This window comes from Ischnura elegans, chromosome 3 (assembly GCF_921293095.1).
Source record: "Ischnura elegans chromosome 3, ioIscEleg1.1, whole genome shotgun sequence".
Classification (NCBI taxonomy): Eukaryota; Metazoa; Arthropoda; class Insecta; order Odonata; family Coenagrionidae; genus Ischnura; species Ischnura elegans.
This window is the reverse complement of record NC_060248.1, coordinates 45,737,410-45,751,172: the sequence shown is the minus strand read 5'-3', so window position 1 is coordinate 45,751,172 and position 13,763 is coordinate 45,737,410. Positions and strand designations below refer to the sequence as shown.

General features: G+C 37.4%; 1 protein-coding gene across 1 annotated transcript in view; it reads right to left on the bottom strand.

The window, feature by feature from the left end:
- Positions 1-13,763, bottom strand: part of LOC124155724 — a 210,341-nt gene that overhangs the window by 13,268 nt on the left and 183,310 nt on the right. Inside the window, exons 4-5 of the mRNA XM_046529784.1 lie at positions 11,062-11,195; positions 721-1,108 (exon numbers count right to left, since the gene is read on the bottom strand). Of these exons, the coding sequence (XP_046385740.1) occupies positions 721-1,108; positions 11,062-11,195 (522 nt within the window). The remainder of the gene's footprint in view (positions 1-720; positions 1,109-11,061; positions 11,196-13,763) is intronic.

Sequence of the window (13,763 nt, the reverse complement as noted above, 5' to 3'; positions counted from 1 at the left end):
TCGAGAATATAACTAGACAGCTTAAAAAGGCATCCAAAGGAAAAATATACATTTTTAAAATTAATCACTAAATAATGAATACTAAAGGGTAAAATCACCAAAACCGTTCCATAAAATGTATTCATTAACTGAACAGACAATTAATCCCTTGAAAAGTAATGATACGCCCCTAGAAAGAGTTCATCAATGATCGGTAGAATTATTCGTATACAGGATTTTGTTACAACTTCTACGGTTGGACATCCTGCTGGGTACACGGCCAAATAGAAAATATAAAAAACCCGCTATGTGACAATGAATTCCAAGTTTCAAGTTTTCTAATTCTCTGTGTACTATCCTTTCCGAGCAGCTCCGAGTGGCCAACTAGTTACATAAAAACCATTTTGCTTCTGGATTTACTGCCTTTCTAACTTTAATTGGTACAAAAATTTCCTATTTTTCGACCTAATTACATGAAAACTTATGCTAACTTGAATACAGATGACACTTAAGGCCGGTTTTATAAAGTCTAGTTGGCAATAGCTGGGACATAATACTTCCGTAACTTTCCCTTAAAAGTTGAAGTAATTAAAAGTAGTTCAGGAAAACGGTTACTTAAACAGGTGAGCATAAGTATTAGACAATGTAATTCTGATTTTTATTGTATGATTAAATTAAAAAAGAAATCATAAAACCGGTCCTAAGAGCAATGAAGTAAGCTGATAGTCTGAAGTAGCTCACCCAGTAGAAGCGTCTCCCTGTTATCGATGACGGGCGAGAGTGCTGCGGAGGCGGTGTCGGGCGCGAAGTCCGCGGGTGCCGCGTCGGAGGCGGCCGCCTGGTGGCTGGCCCTCTCGGCGGCCCTCGGGGCTCCGCCCTGGCCCTGCAGCTGCTGACGGCTCTCCACCACGCTGCGCTCGCCCTCCCAGAAGAGCGCGCTGATGGTCGCCACGCACCGGATGCGGATGGCCCGCTCCCCGCCGCCGCCGCCGCGCCCCTCAGGTCCCCCACCCCCCTGGGGCAAGAAGTGGTGCGGCTGCACTTGGAAGCGGAGGCCGATTGCGGAGGCAGTGAGGCCGTGGGGACCGTGAGCCGCGGGCTCCTTGGCAATCACCCACGACGGGTCCGCCTGCAGAATTGAGGTTGGCGAGAACATTAGGGACAAGAAGTATCGAAGAAATAATAGTAAACAAGAAATATAAATTTTAATAAATATAAACAAAGTTTTTATCACGAAATATCGTGAAAATTTTCCACTTAAATTTTTCCCTGAGCACTCCGGCGCATCAAAAATAATAGAATTAAAGGAGTGATATTTTGTGATGTGAAATGCAATTTCATATGACGAAGCAATACTGGAACACATTATATTTCTAAAATAAATAAAATAAGTTTCATCAGACGAAATTAATGAAAATATCAGTTACATCGGTCATTTCAAAATTTATTCGTACATGACGCATTTCGTCGTTATAACAACATTAACATGTGCGTAGTTGCAACAATGAATGTGTGCGAATTAACCCTGTAGAAATATCACTATGTCTCATTCAATTGATGCTAATAACTTCGACCACATCGTGAAACATGTCAAACAAGATAATTATAATACAAAATAAAAATAAATTTATATAAAAAACAAAGTTTTTTTCGTGAAATAAAACGAATTCAAAAATTTTCTTTGAGCTTAACAGAGTTTCTAAATTATTTTCTGCATATACAATAAAAACTTTGGGCGCATGTTCCACTATTACACTCAATTTTTAAACAAATTTGTGGTTATGACTCGCGTATTATTCTCGTCCCTTCAAACGATCGCAGTGCTGCCAAGGGATTTTAGTGGCCATTTTTTAGGATAATTCCCATATCTAACTGTAAATTGTGAATATTTACTGAGATACAGTTAAATTCATATTAAAATGAGTTTAAATTTCAGCTTGACTGCTAATCGGAAATTGGGTAAAAATTAGGAAAGATTTAGTGCTTTCCCGGCGAATAGACGGCGTGACGAGTTCCCTGACCCGGTGGCGATCCCAAGAACTCTTCACTCGGGGTTAAAATTGAGTTGCAATATTTGACCCGGACTAGATGACATACAACAAAGCGAGTTTATGTAAACGTTTTAAAATTATGATGATCTTATTCAGAAAAAATATATATGGATAGGAAAAAACAAACGGGGGAAGATGATTTTTTTAATATTTTTACCCCATTCCTGTGTTTACATATCGGGGGAATTCTGAATAAACTATATTTTGTTGGCCTCGTTGGTGTAAAATCCTTGACTAACAAACGCAGGGTTAGATTCCCGTCTGGGTAGCTCACCCTTCTCCAGGGCATGGATCAGTGGCGTAGCCAGGAATATTGTTGTGATCCAAAGGTGGTCCAAAACGTGTAGGGAAAAGTTTTGAAAAACAGTAGTAAGTAGAGGGTTTTTAACTTATTTTAACACTTTTCATAATCGAAAAAACGTCATTATTCAAAGAGTTCCTTTCAAATTCATGATTTTTCAATAATTGGTTTTCTTCTATTATGCAAAGTAAGTGTGATTTTATATTTCAGGGGCGGTACCGGACCCCCGACCCGCTGCGCCACTGGAATGGATGCTAGTTATAGTCCAATGCTATTTTTTGTAGAGCCCTGGTGTTTAGATCTAATAGTGCTGTTTTCGGGATGATGAATATGTATGAATGAATAATTAGCAAAATAAAGAAAATTGCTTGAATATAAAAACCGGTCATATAGGAACCCATATGGAGTACAATGTTTTTTCAATCACTTTACAATAGACTTTAGAGACAGCAGTGGCGCCTCAGATAAGAATACAGTCTTAGCAGATAATAACTCTACGCATGAGCTAAAAGTTTGTGACGTGAGTGAACGATAATTTTTTCGAGCCACTCCAAAAACGTTCAGCGTTTTAACTGAAGTAGAGGGAGTTATTTTCTTCGAGCACGACATACTTTGAAGAAAAACACTAACGCCCAGCGGTGTCTAATATGAAACGAGGTGTATTTTCAGTTCCACTTGAAATTTTTTCAAATACTTACTATGGGAAATATTCAGGAAAAATTGCGCCTTTCCGGGCATGCTAGAAATTATTTGCAAATATTTCACTATGGGAAATCTTCAGATGATTAAGCACCACAGTTCATAAAAATGAAAAAAATCAATGCTGAGGTCGATGTCCAGTTTTTTCTGTAGAAATTGAACTCTCTACGCAGCACAAATTTTATGTTTATAAAGGAAAAGAGGGTAAGCCTTCGTTAGAAAGATTTTTGACTACCAAAATCCCGGCATGTTTTGGATTTTTCATTGCTGTTAGGATAGTAAAGCTCGAAATAATAGGAGAAGCAATCACACTGAGTATTAGAAGTTAATGCCATACTGGGGGATAAAAAGAGCTTTACGTTATGACAATGGATTTTTGAAACAGTTATCCGCTGAAATTAAATGAAATTTAAAGCACATAATGGTTAATTTGATGCACTTACTCACCGTACCAAACAAACGTGTAAAAAATAGTTAGATACCAGCTCATCTCCATCCTATCCGCAAAGTGCCGCCGGGCTTACTTACTCGTGGATTCACAAAATACTAAATCCAACGTTGAATATATCAAACGCTGAATTCAGCTGTTTTTCGTTTTTTATACCCGTCATTGTTTTTCATTTTACACATTAATCGAACGCATGGAGGTCGCAGTAAAAGTAAAATACACTGGTTCATTGATTTAAATTTGAATTAATGCGAAGAAGACTTCGGTCATTCAAACAAATAGCTTGCAACGCTATTCCTTTCAATCAATCGCATTGTGTTCTCAAATCAATTCCACTAGGGACGAAGAACGGTCCCAAATTTTTTTTTTATGAGGACTCCCACATGGCAGGCTTATTGAAAATCTAATTGTATGAAGGACTAGGCACTCTGCCCCCATATTCCTCTCTCTTAAGCATTCATCACCGGGAGAACTTAGTGAGGCTAATTTAAGAGAATAATAAAATTAAAAACCCCGGAAACTGGATAATTGTACCCATATCCAATTTCAGGCTATATTTTTCCAAAACTAACAACTGGTAAAAATTTCCGTTTTTAAAAGTAATTTTACGTAAGAAAATGTACCTAAGTATAATTTCTTTGTTAGTCCCATATCGTATAGGCATGGATATACCGTATTCTACGCATAAGAAGTAAAAAATGTATTTTTGTCGGAGTAATTTATTTAATCACCTTATTCCTCGAACACATACTTTACTCATTAGTCAGATCAGTAATTACAATTTGATCCCCAGAGGAGAAATGCTACGATGAGAGTGAAAAATCGTTTCATGTACGTAATTGCAATTTTAGCGGTCTTTCAAATTCATGGTGCGACGGGGGAGCTTTGCCGTTTCATGGATGCAGTTCATTAAGTTTCTCACTCCGATCCTAAAGGTTATCTCTCAATGAATTTACTTATTCAAAGCTTATCTTTCACACCGGCGAAAAAAACAACATTTCCGCCACCACGATGATAAATCATGCGGAGAAGACTTTCGTGAAACTTGTAACGAGTAAAAACCTCCTCTCTCGAGAGCCGAAGAATTTTGATTACAGTCTTGATCTAACGTGCTTCGCGTGTCTTGTGCAATGACTTCCCCGGAAGAATTTGACTTCCGCTCCGCACTCGGCATGCTGTAATACCGAATAGCAAAACCACATGGAAAAGATAGGGCAGAAACCCAAATGGCAAACAAAAGGCTTGAAAGAATAATATCCCTCTCCTAGCGATCGGTATTCCGGCCGCATTGCTATGAATTCGATCATGGAGAAAACGAATCTGCGCTTTCGTTCCCGAGCGTGAAGCAAAAAGCCCACGTTGCATTCAAAACGACAGCCCCGGATGTCTTTCTAGCCGTAATTATTCCGCTCCGTGGGAGCCCTGCCCGTATAAATCTGAATCCTTGGCGCGATGGAGCGTGCTAGACCAATATAAAAAGGAAGATACTCCCCCAACTGGCATTCCACGAATTCACCTCAATTCGGTCCGAAAAGGATACGTACACGTCATATCTCAGGTTGCGAGTTTCATTCTTTTCCGTACAAAATTGTTGCTCGTTAATTAAATGCAGGACGTCACGAATGAGACAAACTACTAGGAGACAATATGTCGTCTCTTTCATCGTCGTTCTTCAAAAACATAAACTACGAAATCCTTGCGTTATATTTTTCTCATTAAATCTAGATTAGCACTTTATTTGAGGCACGCATAATTTGCCTTAGAACTAGGCTAGTAATTTTTTTGAACCTTTTCTATTTCTTTGCTTCAAACTCCATTAAATTTGGGAGAACTCAAGAGCCATCAGAGGCAGCAATCCTTGCGGTGAGTTGCGTTCAAAGTGATGATTCGAAAAAATGCATTTACCGTATGCTTTCTAATTAGTTAAAAACTTCATAACTAAGCCCTTCCATTAAAAACTTATTTGACTGTCATAGCGTTGGAAATAAGAACAATTTAAAAACTTTTTCAAAAAATTGTCTTTAATTCGAACGGAAATTAGAACATATACGTAAAACTCTGACTTACCAAATTAATTCCAACATTCAAAGACAACTACACTTATAATTCGTCAAAAGTAAATTAGAAATAGCAATGAGAGCATGGGATCTTTCTTAGTAGTATCAAATCAGTAGAGTGAAGTAGTATCAGTATCAGTAGAGTAGTATCAAATTATGTAGATATGCATCTACATAATTTGATAAGCCTTGAGGGTACAATCCTACAGTAATAGATTCATTAAATCATAGCTAATTATGGATAGTCTAACTCAGGTGGAAACCATTGAATATTTCAGCATGTACGTTTGCCATGAATAAGTTTCTCTTTAAATTAAGCCATATCGGATTCCTCCACGTTATGGAGAATTCCTAGGTAACTTCTCCATTTTTGAACGAGGAATGGAAAGTAAAGAGAACTTTGACCTCACGCCCAATGGTCAATAATCAAATCGCTTATGTGCTGGGTTACCGCATTTTAGTTCCGAAAAAAAAGAAGAAAACCGGGTCGTGTAGCAATAAAATCCAGAATTTATACGGACTCGAATTCCCCGCGAATGTGGAAACGTTTGGGAAACGGCATCGCAGAAAGAGTTAAATGGCTCGGCTGACGGTTGCGGCCAACGGAAGTGACTCCAAAGTGTGCGTGTAGAGCAGGGTAGCCTGCCAGTCGGGGTTACCTTGGGGATTTGGAGCTATCAGGAAAAACATACGGGAATTTTCTTGAGCCACCGGGAAAATTACGTTCTCAAATTTATAATATTAAACTAAGAATTTATACCAGAGGCGTGTATGATATAATATATTTAATATCGACAGGGAGAACATCATATTAGAGCCCCACTATATTTCCTGGTGCGACAGAAGCGATAAATAGATATTTTGCCGAACGGACAGATATGATAATTCGTTTTTCTTCCGAATCATAACGGACTATAGTAAATGCTAGTCATAATTTTGTGCGAGCATTTCCTTTTTATATGTGAATGTTTGTAGATGTAGATATACTGGTGGCCCATATTACATTTATGCCGGCAGCTACGTAGAGCGATCCTAGCACCTACTCCATACCCATTCATTATTAGGATACATCGAAATTCTTTAATTTTTTATGATCTTTTATTGAAAAATTTATTAGAAATTTATCATTATTTTTACTCGAGGAGTCCAACTGTTCATTATTAAAATTACTATATGTAACCTACACTCGATCTCGGTCCCCTCCCTAAATATACAATCAATATTTGCTACGGATTCATCCAGACATTTTCTCATTCACCAAATACTAAGTTTTCTAATTGAAACATCATGAAATAAAAAGAAAATTTCGAGTACACTCTAATCATGCCTTTTACTTAACCAACTCGAGAACGCCACGATACCGCAATAGACACGTTTAGAATGTGAAGTTACCCTACCCGATAAATTTTGAATTTTTTTAAAAGTAAATATCATAATATACCAAACTATATAACTTCATAACAGTGTTAAACAAGGAAAACGCTTAATCACAATTTAATAACACCAGATTCAAAATCTGGTTTATCTCATAGCATATAATCTCAATGTAAAGCATAAATTGTTTACAAACTCGTAGCTTAAAAATAATTAACTAAATATGGCAATAGATACATGAAAACCGGGAAAAGCTGGTATTCTGGCACTTCTGGAAACCCTGGACTTATACTGCCTGCAATGATTTGTTGCAATATTTGTACATATTGCAGTTCCAGAAAAGTATCACTAATCGACTAACGACTATCGACTAATTGACTATCAACTATCGACTAACCAAACGACTTCACTAGATCATTATTCTGACATAGGTATTCGCCGATAAATGTTTAATTCCAATTCTATGAGCATAAATTATCAACGAAGAATCTCAATGTATAACAAAAAATTTGTACGAAGTCCTGGAAAATTCATCAGGAAAGTATGAAAATGTATTAATGAAAAGCAGTAAAAACGTTAGAATTTCATATTTTGACTGAGTGGTCAGCCTGGACTGACGAGGCGTTTATACGGCGAGGGCAGTCACGGCTGGAATGAGGCGAGAATGATCGATGCCGCCTGAAATATACTAATGGCCGTTTTGAGTAAATGGGTCACGTGGACAATCAATATTCATGTGCTGTTCACCCTAAAAAGACGCCATCTCAAAAGCGAGTCGACAAAATAATAGCGGAAAAAAAAGAACGGTATCCCCCACCCCCATTGTCTCCTCCCCACCACCCACCCAAGGAGACCGAAGCGAATGTGTACATATTAGAGGGCGTGTGGTTTTTCGCTCGCTTCGTCACATGTGCGCGGGACAAGTGCGCTTTTCGCCTTTCGCCGGGTGCTAAGCGTGATCGCAAAGCCCAATGGTGGTTCCTAGGAGGCAGTGGACATATTTCTAAAATTATAAACAGCCATATTTTACTCATAGAAATTGCAGACGGACACTATGTATGCGCGTTTGTGGCTGAGTTTGAATACGTAATGTGGAAGAAAATAATTTTGTAACGACGCTCATACTCCATACCTAAAAACCATCGTCTAATTTGTCACAGGCCTTTTACCGAAAATCTATATCATTATTCAAATGTCTCCCTCCTCCAATTCCATGGCATTTACTTATTATATCAAAATATAAAACAGTTAATAAAAGAGGATTTTGACACCATCAAAAAGAAGGCAATTATTACCTGTCACCTAAATTTTTCATTTAGAATATCAACCTTCCCGTAAACCAACTTTGACTTGGAAAATATGGCTGCAATGGTTTTCCCTAACTTTACTGCGTGCGTTTATATTTCTAACACGATATCCCACTGTTTTTTTAATTTCCACACGTTATATTATGTTTTGCGTAAAAAAGAATTACATAGAATATATTATACATGAGAACTATTAAATAGATAACTACCTATTTCACGATAATTGTCCATAGTATTAAATTGTTATTTCCAAGTGATTCCATATTTTCGGAGCAAATGATTGATTTAAGGGCGAGTATCGCCAATTTAATGCAACAAGCTTTGATAAGATTACAACAATTTCTTCTTTCAACGTTATCTTCTCTAAATGCCAAAGTTCAAATTAAATTTCCTTTGCTTTGAAGGTGATACCGCAACCACTGCTACTTGTCGTGTAGCTGATGGAGAATGCCATTCCGAATTTATCACAATACAGCATGAATAACTCAAATAGACGTTGACGTTTGTTGACACAACATCGACGACAGCTAAAATCGACAACAAAATCAACGAACCGTTAACACAAGCAAGGAATATGGCCAATTCTATCAAGAGGGATAATGCCTGTAGTAAGATATTCAATTGAAATGTTTTATGAGAAACACAATACAGCCTAAAACATAACACACCAAAAGAGCAGAATCGTTATGATTGGGCCAATTAAATGGACGTCATAATTAAATGGTCAAAATTATTCATTGAATAACATGCGTGCGAATTTTAAGTTTCACTATGGAAATTAAATAAGTTGACTACCGTTTAAAATTTTCGAAAACACGCTGCATCTGTCATGACTTCACATAGATTATATTATGTTGTTAGTCATTTTACACTTGTCTTTACTCGATAAAAAGTTCAATTCTATGTAAGAACATTGCTCGGTGGAATATTTCACACATTGTTCTATGATGTAACCAACCAGGTTGAGCAACTGTGACCGAAACCTGAAGAAGACGCATTCATACCACTCGACGGGTTTGTTTAGATGATGACCCACTCGCTCAACACTAATGCCAACACCAACATCTTTAAATTTTCATAAAATATGAAATTACATCCCGATCAGCTTTTGCCTCTATCTCAAATTTGTATTTTTCCTAGAAAATGCAATTTTTTTATACTCGAGAAACAGGTAAAAGTTGAAAAAGTTCTTTTCAACTTTTACCTCGCAGTCTCCCATGATAGCATAACTTTTAAGTGAGGATTGCGTCACCAAAAATGACAAAACACTATCGGCAGAGCGGTATCACGCGTCTTCTACAGGCACGGTATCCTTGCCCACTCTGTAACTCGTCCGTCATACTAAGCCACTTTTTCGACCTCCCACCATCTCCCGTGACGCCCGGAGGCGAAGAAGGGGAGAGGAAAAAGAGGGAGGGTATGTAGGGGAGGGTAGAGGGAGCGGTTTGGTGGACGACAGTTTTAGGGACTGGGAAAGGAGGTGTAGGGGGGGGGGGGGGAGGCGGGAAGGTAGCACGTAACAATTGGATTTTATCTCCTCCATTACGGCACAAAGGTTCACTCAAGTCATGTGCATCACGTCAAGGGATTCCGGATACGGCGCTACAAAGTACGGGGCCTGCCCCCGAGTATAAAATCCACCATCGCATGCCGCTCGGTCATGCGCATGCGTTCGTGCATGCGGTCAAGGCGATGGAATTAGTGCGACAAAAACGGAGCGAGCGGGAGGGATAGGAAGCGGAAGATAAAAAATATAAAAAATGGCTACCTAGCCGAAGAGATCCGAAAAGTGGAGTCTGCGATAAAAATGGGGCAAAGTGATTACTGATCTTTTTCATTGGTAAACGCTTATCGCAAAGAAAGACTAATTTTTTTTAGCCTCCGACAAGAAAAAAATTGGAATCCTTATCAGAGGGATATTGAGAGAGAGAGAGAGAAAAAGGGGAACAAGCGAATTCACTTCGATTTGGGAGGAAAGTCTTTTCAGAGCAAACATACTTGATCACGCTATATTCGTTTTCTTTTTGTTTTGGCCGTCGCAACAGTATACTAGGACTGAAAAATAACAGTATTCCTAAGGAAAACCACTCATATTTGCCAAGAGTATACTTCAAATAAATTTCTTCATGAGGTCATTTGTTCTGGTATCTTTGCATGCAGCAACAGTTATTTTGAAAAATATAGAGATAAATTCTTAATCGCCAGAGTCAAAGGAATAATAGGTTTGGAAAAATACAAATATAGCTTAAGGGACTAAAATCGAGGAATTGAATTTAAATGTATTCTTTGGAATCGTAAAAAATACATTTGATTCATTAAATTACCCAAGTTTTTTTCAACGAAAGCAAGGTTGAATCTTAAGAATTTATTATTCACAAACAGAATTTTTTATGGTGCATCCGAATGCTGAAAAATAATTCAGTTGCATTGAAAAAATAAAAAAAATATGCAGCTAACAGCGTAAAAGATATCGAGTATTTGACAGAGTCAAGTTGAAATCTTATAATTGATATCGTAATTATAATAAAAAAAACAAAGAAGCCTATAATTATGAATGCGATGAAACATTTGTTTGAACATCAGCTACGGCAAAAGGATTCCACGCTAGTTTTTGTAAACACCCTTACTTATTAGACTATTCTATAGGTCATATTTCATTTCCATCATATTTTATGATGTTTTAAGATCTTATCGTACATCTATATTGGAAACCATGATTTCGCTACCTCGAAGACCTCAAGGAAAACTTACAATTACGCAGACAGTCCATACGTAGCCATTTTAAATGGCTTCATATGACTCTAAAAATTGCATTATCACATCAGTTATTGCTATTTATACTCACCGGCCGGTCATTGACGTACCACCTCAGCGTCGCTGGTGGATAAGACTTACTCGCCGTGCAATTGAGGTTAATTATCTCGCCTGCTTGGTAAGACTTATCCTCTCCACCAATGCGGGGATCCTCTTTTGGAAGGTCTGTGGGATAGAGAATAGTAACGCTAAAAAATTATCTGTGATCAGTAATCAGGATAAGTCAATGACTTTTTTTGTATAAGTACAATGATCTGATCATAATTCATAAATACATTACAAAGCGGTATAAAATGATTCACTAAATGTTTGAATCATGAATATTTTATACAGATAAGCGCTATCCCAAGTCCCTCATGCACAATTTCTGCTCATAATGGGCATTCTAAGATTATTTGTTTTATTACTTAGGTTATGACATGATATACTGAGGATAGGTAAAATCTGGAAGTTTCACAAGGAATAACCGATACGGAGAACTCACAGAATAAAAATTTGTAAGAAACAATTTCAGCCTCTTCCCCTTCGCTATTCTTTAATTTTGCAAAAAAATAAAACTTCAAACATAATATGTTTGCAGAAACCGCACTCTCTCACATAAAATGCAACATAATTTCAAGCAGCATTATTTATAATTCATGCCGACTCGAAATATGACTAAGATATTTACTACATGAAGGCGTTATGCTATGTAAAGAATGGCAAAAGATCCATCCGCATTCTCAGCTCTGACATCTTCTTCAATTGCGTGAATTTGAACGAAAATATGTTATGATATTGTGATTATAAATGTTGTATACTTCCTTACATAGTAAAGAAAAAACACTTTAAATAATGCCACTAGGATTAATCATGGTCTGACGGAACTACCCTTACACATTTTTAATAAATGAAATAAACATTCATAGCACTATTAGATGGATAGATAAATTCAATAAGTTAGATATGCAGATCAATTTAAATAATTCCCGTTCTACCTAGCACTTCTGTTACACCATCCCAATGCAGTATTTTACAAAGTTTATATTTACCCTCTAGGGTCGCGAAGGGAATCGCAAAGGTTTCATTTTTGATGACTCGGGAGTTCCAGAACAGAGTAAAATTGTCTCTGAAAGCTTCACAGCGTATTTAGGGAAACGCTTTTATTTACTTCTACCGCGACACGTTTCCATAGTTTGAAGCACCAGTTTGCCCAGCACGCCCATTTTTCGACTCCAACATAGCGATACATGTCACCATTCCGTGCCGCGCGCCGTCTTTCCACTGTCTTATCTTGAGCTGCCGCTCACCTAGACTAGGATTTTTTTCTTTTTAATTTTTTTACTTGATTTCATCAAGCTCCATTGATCACCCGGCCAATCAAGGTGGCGGACAACTCTGCCACCACTCCATCAATGTCTCTCCGCATCGACTATTTTCTCCCAGAGGAAAACTTCTCCCTCGTTCTTTAGGAATAGTGACAGGCAAGATGGCTACAGTGATGGTGAAATTTCCGAGGCAATCTCAACTCCAACAGAGCTCCAAAAGGTTGGGAATTTTTTTTAACAATAGATACGTTTTGAATTGAAATTTTGGTAAAAATGTTTTTACTTAAGCCTCCTTTAATTTGAAATGAAAATTACCACCACTGAGAAGGAAGTTTAAATTCCTTGCATCATGAAGAGTCACTTAGCTTCTCTAAAACAAACATTTGGAATGTTTTAAGCACACTCTTGCCATACTTAATTTAATTTGTTTTTTATCATCGCTTGAGCATAAATATTATTTTTTCCCTCAAATTATACGTGTCCTTAAATTTGTCATAAATGCATTTTGATTGATATCCTGCTTCAAAATTAATATTCCGCAAAACCTTGTAAAAGGTAGCATACTATTGCATCACATTAAAATTAAAATTTTTGTGAGAAAACAAAACCCACATGGCACAGAAAATTCATCTGAGCATTAAAGTTTGCAGGCGGTGGTTCGCTGTTATGCGTAGTTAATGGCACTTTTTTTTAAGACGAATTTTTCCATTACCTGAAAATCTGACTGACGTTAATGAGATTTGAAACTCAAGAGAAAATACCTACCACAATTCAGTTCGTACTTCTAGTTAATTAAAGAGTTGGATCTTTCATTGAAAGTTTTACGGCCTGAGAAAGTTTTATTCATGATGATGTGCTAACTGAATTATTATTTATTCCAAAACTGTGCTCTACATCCTGGATAGCAAGCGAGGATTGAAACGCGACTTACGCTACTAAGGTTCTATGGGCGTGAAACTCCTTAAGTAAGAGCAACTTGTGTGCCGGCAACTCTTAGATAACATTCAAGTCGGTATTTCTACTAAGTTCACCTTTGGTCTCCTCTTGCAAAAGAAAAATATCGGAGGGTTTTACGAGCATCTTACCTCTGCATCTCTTACCTCTCCTACGAATATCTTACCTCTGCAAATTCACGGATGTTTCCACAGCGTACTCAAGGATTCTCTACTCGCTCTTTATCTCTCGTTTTTAATTCCATTTTTATAAAGTTTACAGTTTCTTTTATAATTGTTTAACATCTAGTTTTACCGTGCCATTTAGGACACTATATTTAAGCCACATGAATAACAATAATGAAATTGACTTGTTCGACGCTACAATTAACGACGCATTACACTATAACGCTCGTATTACCAACCATATAAAAAATAAACACTGCTGATGCGAGATGTAGGCGTTATACCACACTTTTAGCATTAATAAAATG